General features: G+C 32.7%; 1 protein-coding gene across 1 annotated transcript in view; it reads left to right on the top strand.

The window, feature by feature from the left end:
- The window catches only part of LOC108377423 (uncharacterized), a gene marked incomplete at its 5' end in the record, with an annotated part of 14,950 nt that extends 8,221 nt beyond the window's left edge, over positions 1-6,729 (top strand). Inside the window, 2 exons of the mRNA XM_017633690.1 lie at positions 4,413-4,587; positions 6,245-6,729. Of these exons, the coding sequence (XP_017489179.1) occupies positions 4,413-4,587; positions 6,245-6,400 (331 nt within the window). The remainder of the gene's footprint in view (positions 1-4,412; positions 4,588-6,244) is intronic.
- Between the last annotated feature and the right edge of the window lie 1,214 nt (positions 6,730-7,943).

The following is a 7,943-nucleotide window of genomic DNA, read 5'->3' on the forward strand; positions in this document are numbered from 1 at the left end:
GACGCTGCCATTGGCGTGCATAGTTATCTGCACCTACGGCATACATATGTATGTATCCATTTGTGGTGCTTTCTTCGACCTACTCATATTTGAATTATAATAAAATAAGAGAAACCCAGCAGGAAAGTAAACTATTTATGCGATGGTGCACAGCTGCAGAAGGGATGCTTAACTACTTCGCCTTACTTCTAAATAATAAAGACTACTGCAGTCCTCGATATAGCGTTTTGTCGACAGTTTAATAAGTTAATAGTTTCTTGTTTTTCTTTCTTCTCTTAATATAATTTTCTTTTAATTTTCTGTTTTTATTGTTTTAAAAAGTAAAATGTTTTTATTTTTATTTCCTTTAAAGTTTTAGAAACTGTTTTTGCTTTTCGTTTTTTCTATTTTTAGTTTACTTTTTGAATTTGATTGAATTTTTCGGAACATTATCTTAAATAATTTTTTTTTATTTAATTTTATTTTTATTTTTAGTGTTTGATTTAAAAAGAAAAAATAATTTGAATCATTTATGTAATATTTAGCAACTTATTTCCTTTTTTATTTAATTTTTGTGTTTTTTATACATTTTCTTTTAATTTGTAGTTTTTTTTTATTGAAAAGAAAGTTTTTTGATTTAATCTACTTTTGTTTCTTTTTAGATTGTAATGTTTTAGAAATGAAAAATATATTTTATATCTTATTTATTTTTCCTTCTTTGTTTTTTCTTTACTTCTGATAAATTTTTAATTATAAATTTATTTTTTATTGTTTTAAAAAGAAAAATATGTATGAAAATTTTTAAATTTTATTTTATTTTCAAAAAACTCATTACTAATAGTTAAACAGAATAACGCTAAGACCCCCTCGTAAGCAGATCTGTCATTAGTCTTTCGGAAGATGGTAAAGAGCATTCAAGATAGTTGCCCATCAAATTACTTCGCTATCGAGATAATTTTATTTCATTTATGTAATTTTTATGAGCTTATTTACCTCTTTTGTTTAATTTTATTTTAATTTTCATATATTATTGTTTTAAGAGGAATGTTTTTTTAGTAAATTTTTCTTACTTTTTAGATTTAATTTAAAAAATTAAGAATATTTTTAAGTTTCTTTAATTTTAAATTTTTTTATTTATTTTTGCTGTTTTTATTTTTTTATATATGTATGTAGATATATTATTATTTTATTTTATTAAAAAACATTAACTACTAAAAGACAAAGAGCACTAAAGATAGTTGGCAGTAATAGTTTTTTTCATTTGTATTAAATCCTGTTCTTTTGCAAAAATAAAAATAAGCTACTAACGATGAAAATCGATGTATAAATTAACAATAATAGTAAAAAAATAAATGAAAATATGGAATAATTGTTTTGTATTAAATATACGGTGTTTATATGAGGCGATTTTGCGGGCAACTTTAGAGGCAATTAGCTGAATCGAAATTTGGCTGCACGCCAACTTCGTTGGAAGCGATTTGTTGAAAGGCCGTTTAGACCTGTCCATTATTGCTTGCAACTAAAAGTTGCTTGTAAAATCGCCTCATGTAAACATCGTAATAGTGGCAGCAAATGAGTACGGCCATGTACGGCATGGCGTATGAGTAACATTTTCCATGTTAAAATTTGATTTTTTTCCAAACGCGATGCAAACTTAAAATAAAACTATCTTCGAAAAATGACCTGATCTACAACCCAAAATAAAGTTTACGCTTCTTGGCGTTTTTTTGTGTCATTTTCGCTTGCCTACAGGTGAAAACTTCAAAAAAACTTCGTTCTGCCTATTTCGAATCTCAGTACATGCCTTTCCTGTAGGGTAGGCCCCATGTATTTGGGATTACCAGTGGTTGCAGGCACCTACTTACAGACATTACTACTGGCAAAATGCAGTTGTTGTTTTTGTTTGTGTAGCAGCGTGCAAAAAAATGCAAGCTCGCCATTGAAAAATATTTTGACCTTTAACACGCCAACTTTTTCAACTTAAAATTTTTAATTTTTTTGTTTTTGTTTTTAAGCACAGCTGCAACATACAGCTGTTGTGCTTCTTTTTTTCACTTTGCTATTTGTGGTATTCTTCGTTATTCCGCCCTTTTTATTTCACTTCCGTGCACATTCATTGCGACTAGTACACGGTGCTCAATGTTATTGTTGCTTTTGTGTGAATTATATTTTTTAATTGTCAACTTTTTTTGTATGTACAGAATTTTCTAGTGCACTTAAAAGCGTACATATGTATGTACATGTGTATGTTTTTATATTGCTACATGAATACACCTGCGCATACGTGTATGTGCAGCCGTTTGTGTGCATTCGGCATGTTTTTGATTTATTTTATTTTTCATTACTATTCTGATTATAATTATGACTATTATTACATTCATTACATCTTGTGAATGGAATGCTGGCTTTTGTGGCATACCTTCTTTGCTTAACTGCACTTCTGCGGTAAAAGACTGAAATGCCAAATGTCAGCGCGGCATTCATTGAAATTTTAAACTAAATGCAAGTAACTTTTGACGAAAAAAGTTTTTGGTTCAGTTTTCGGGGGAGATGTTCTTTTATTTTTCAGTGTAGCATCGTTCTATACAATTGATTCTATGTATTTATCTTCCAGTGTATGAAAAAGCTTCTCATCAAAACCCTCTGCTGTTCGGAATTCGTTTACAATTTTTGGTCCCTCGATTTATTTGTTTACTTTTATTCATGAAGCACTGGTCGGTTCAGAGCCAGTGGGCTACGAAGCCTACAACTTGGAAATTTTGAATAATCCCCGCTAGCCTCCGGCTATTAACTCTCTCACCGCGACTGCAGAAGTCTGTGGAGGTGTCGTACCGCCGCTGACCCCTATCAATGCGAGCTGCTAAGGAAGCATCTGTATTCCAAAACCTGTGGAGGGTGCTCAAAATTACCTTCATACCTAAGGCAGGCAAGGTCTCACATGTGTTTAATTGGCATATAGCAAATAGCAAATAGTTTTATTTAATTTCTCTTAAAGAGACTTGGGAGAGAGATTGATCTAAGAAACTCGCCATCAAACTCAAATTTAGATTTGCAAGTTACTGCAATAAAGGAAGTAATTGACTGGATGCTAATAAACAGGGAACGGATTTTTAGGACCTAAAAACCTATAAAAAAGGCAAAATAAAATAACGAAATAGGCTGGGAAAGGCAAAATAAAATAGCGAAAAAGGCAGGAAAAGGCACTAGGCGTTGCAAAAAAGGCAAAAAAAGGCAAAACAAAATAGCAAAAAAGGCAGGAAAGGCAAAAAAAGCAAAATAAGGCACCTAAAAGACAGAAAATACGAAGAACAATCAAAAAATACATTTATATTACAAGTAAAAAGAGAAAAACTATGAACTAGTTTCATTATATGAAAAATTTGTACTTTGAATCTTTGGCTATTTTATCCTTTCGGGTTTCTAACTCATAAAACTTTAATCTGTATAGTTGTAGTAACATTGAACCACAAGATGCATTTTGAAGTTTTCTGGCAGCATTTTCATTCGATTTTCGCGAAGAAAAGCCTTGAATGTACTAAATGTGCGCTCGACGTAAGTTGATACAAGTGGAGCCCAATTTAAATATGGAACGTTTGAAACGTTCATAATATCGGGAATAAGGGCGTTTTCCTCGCCCTTTACAATTTTACCCACACTCCTTATTGTCTTCAAGCCTACGTTAGCTGAGAAAACGGCTTTGAATTTTTCCAACACCAATTTGGCAAGAGGTCTCTGCGCTTCTATAAGCCGCATGGGCAATGTGTATATTTTTTAATCTTAAAAAAAATGTAAATGCTATAATCACTTTTTTAAAGGTAGAAAAGGCAAAAAAAGGCAAATATCTTAAAAAAGGCAAAAAAAAGGCAAATATTACGTTCACAAACAGTATAAGGAGGTCCATCTGGTCAAAGATTTAGCCATTACGTCCTAAGAAGCTCTTTAAACTAAACAAGTCACATCTCTTGTTACTGGTAGGAGTTATACCTGGTCATTATCCGATCGAAAATCATGCGGTAAGGGTGTTAATCATTTCAAGTCCTTACTGCAGCAAGTATGCGGAAGATGATAAGGTAGTATCATCTTAACATCTGCTACTCAGGGGTTACACTACTTTCTCACCCCAACAAGTTTTCGTACAGAGACACAGATTTCGACCGAACGAGTTCGTATGTCCTAACACCTTTTGTTTGGACTGCGATGAATGTGTGGAAACAATCAAAAAATTTAGCTCGGTTTGCGGTCTCTTAATTTTTTTCCTTTTACTGAAAAGTACTTTATTTTCAATGCCTTGAAATGCTTAGGTGAAACCTGAAGCTTAATGTGACATCTTTTATAATCCAGCCTGTAGGTCTAAGAAATATATATATATAATCAACTAAACTTGCATGTTTTTAAAATTATTCTAATGCAATTTTTAATATTTTTTCTTCCAGCATGAATATTTGCCACTGGAACTTCAGCAACGCCTCAGAGTTGGTCTCATTTCGTTGGTTAATCATTGCAATGATTTATATAGCGACAATAATATTAACAATCTGCTCCGATTCAATTGATGAACGACTCTATTTCAATAACAATGCGAATGTGACGCTAACACAAGAAGAATTGGTAAGTTTAGGGGTGCAAAATTTAAGAAAAGATGTTCAATAGAAATTACATTTTGTGGAAGAAGCATTTTTTATTAAGTAAAAAACTAATAAGTTCCTGGCAAACTTTTGTCCATAGATTCCAAACTATCCGAATTATATTAGAACATTATTTAAAGCAGCAGACCTGCGTCGCTATTACCATCTAGTTAGCGACCATGGATGATCTATTGTAATATATCTCTTTTCGATTAGGGGTGTTCTTTATGCAATGAATCGGAAAGGAGCGTCGAAAGAGCTCTTCGCTGAATTCCACTTAGCTCATGTGCTTCTAAGTACAGCGGCCATTAGTAGCTCAGCTGGGACCTAGTGGTTTCAAAGTTGCAAATAATAGGCTGTGCTTTTACTGGCTCTCGTAGCATTACTTGCACTGTACACTGCAAATAATCTCAGCTGTGAGAAATGGTCCATTACTTACTTACANTTGCACTGTACACTGCAAATAATCTCAGCTGTGAGAAATGGTCCATTACTCCGCTGTGCCCAGCATGGAAGCCTGTAACCATTTATATTTCCTGCCGTGATAAGTGAAAGAGCGTTTTGGTTCTCCTCGTTGATGTTTAGCCTGCACTTGTAAGCACTTGTCAGGAGTTGATCGTGGGGGTTTTACAGAAAAAGCATAAATTTTCATAAAATGTTCAATTATGCACTTCAATTGCGTTCAAAAACGATTTTGGATGAGTTTACAAAACGATTTATGAGGATTTACTCGATCACGAATGATTTGCTTTGTAGCCTCTTTCCTGGCGAGAATATCTACCAGTTCATTGCCCATGGATCCATTATGTATGTCCCGGTATCTAAATGGGGCATGTAAAGCCGCTTCCTGGACACGATGCGTATTAAAAGGTGAAGGCAGTCGCCCGACAGCTGTGAGATGAACTCTTGAGCTTTCACTGCAGTCGGAGTGTTTGTGTATGTGTGTGTGAAATAGTTCAATGACATGCATCTCAGTCTGAAATCCGAAGATAAAAGGGAGCCTGTGATATGCATGCCAGTCTTGGATACATCCATACATAAATGTTCATAAAATTTGGCGCTTCATCGAACTGAGTAAGAGCGATGGTCTGGATTATGTTGTCTTTAAGGTAGTCGGTCCATTTCGTCTTATTGACATATGCCCGCCACGTGCTTATAAAGTCAAAATCGGCTCACATCCCCATTGTCCGATCGGGGATCCATACCGCCTCAGTTGCCTGTGGCATGATGCGGTGGAGACAAGTCAACACTTTTTATAAGACTGATCAGCTTAAGTGAGGCTAAGATTGATGCATCTTAGTTCGCATTTTGCGGTCAACCTTGGGGAACTCTTAGAGGTTGATATTAGCCGTCTTCGTAGCTTCGTGTTTAGTTTACGGCGTTTGCCCGGTTCAGTGCACCGAAGAAACTTAGAAAATTGATTGAAACCTACATAAGTACTTAAGTGTGATCAGAGAATGTAGACGCGATTGTGTGCTCCTAACAAAAACTCTCTCTCTATCTCCCTCTCTGTGCTTAGGACCTGCTGTAAAAAAGCATAGTTTTAGATTTTCAAAATTAGTATTTAAAACTTCTAACTGCGTATCTTCTCAAATGTAATAAAAACACATATCTTATTTATTTTCCTTACTTCGGAGCAGTATAGCAACAGCGTGTTGAGTGTATGGAGTAGTTTGTCGGTGACGCGCAGCATCGGCGCCATCTGTGGTTGGATAATGATCGGCTTGGCGCCGCACGAAGATCTACTTTACGAGCATTTGCTGGATCTAACCAAATTCCAAGTGACAAATAATTGAATGTAAAGAAGAGAATGCGAAGGAAGAAGGTGCAATGAAAACAAGAGGCAATACTAAATATTAGTTAAGTAAAATAAAAATATATGAAAAAAATGTACAGTTAGGTTAAAAAGTATAAGAACTATATATACAAAAAAAAAAGAACTTCAAATATTAGTAAAAAAGCAACAAACCCAATTTGGGAGAGATATGAACATTTAAAAATGTTTGCTTTAAAAATGGAAAATTATGAAATGGAAGTTATGAAAACACGCCTATAAATTAATGCTAAGCTCTGTTTATAGTTTGCGAAATAAGGGCGCAAAAAAGTTGTTGCTCAACTACTTAGTATTAAGTNAAATTAATGCTAAGCTCTGTTTATAGTTTGCGAAATAAGGGCGCAAAAAAAGTTGTTAGCTCAACTACTTAGTATTAAGCACTTTTGTTACTTTTTTCGAAATTTGCTATCAAATACCAAATACCTGCGTTGCTTAAGTATGTGTATGCATATGTATTGTAGATAAATGTACTCTAGTTTTTCTTGTAACTAAAATTTCATTTTTAAAAAATTCATTTATTTGTAACCTATTTACTAGCAAAATTATATATGCAATTAAAGCTTTAAAATATCATATAGATTTATGTGAAAATTATTTAACCAATATACATATATAATCGAAATGGAAAATTTGTGAAATTAAAACTTAGTACCATGTAAGCCCTTCAAAGGCCGCTAGAATCAACCGAAACCAAAAAAATTACCCAAATACGAAATTGAAAATTTTCGAGTAAACAAAAAAATTAAAAATAAAACTATAAAAAAAAAAAACATAAGCATAATTTAGCATTTAGGCTTAGCAGCAAAAAAGCATACAAGAAATTATTGTTACGAATATGTGTATGTGCATAATATACATACATACATACATATGCATATTTATGTGAGTGTGTTTTGTAGTAAGAAGCACCGTTAGTTAAATTTGCGTTTAATGTTGTTTATTCAAANATATGTGTATGTGCATAATATACATACATACATACATATGCATATTTATGTGAGTGTGTTTTGTAGTAAGAAGCACCGTTAGTTAAATTTGCGTTCAATGTTGTTTATTCAAAATTTTTGTGCGCAAATTTTTTCACTGCAAACATATAATAAAAAAACAACTCAAGTACAGTTATAGTTTAGAAAAATATGTATATGAATTTGTTTTTTTCCATTACCTACTAAAATATGTAAAAATNTAGTAAGAAGCACCGTTAGTTAAATTTGCGTTTAATGTTGTTTATTCAAAATTTTTTGTGCGCAAATTTTTTCACTGCAAACATATAATAAAAAAACAAAACAACTCAAGTACAGTTATAGTTTAGAAAAATATGTATATGAATTTGTTTTTTTTCCATTACCTACTAAAAGATGTAAAAAAACGCAAAGAATTTAAATACTCAGTTAAAATTTGCTAAATCGTAACTAGAAATTATAGAAAATACATATTTATATAGCAAGTTGCAAAAATGTTTGTGATTTTTTGACCAGCTTCGAGAGTTCTTTTGTAAATTTTAC

The sequence above is a fragment of the Rhagoletis zephyria genome, unplaced genomic scaffold (genome assembly GCF_001687245.7).
Source record: "Rhagoletis zephyria isolate East Lansing unplaced genomic scaffold, Rhagoletis_zephyria_1.1 Rzeph_scaffold_12078, whole genome shotgun sequence".
Taxonomy (NCBI): Eukaryota; Metazoa; Arthropoda; class Insecta; order Diptera; family Tephritidae; genus Rhagoletis; species Rhagoletis zephyria.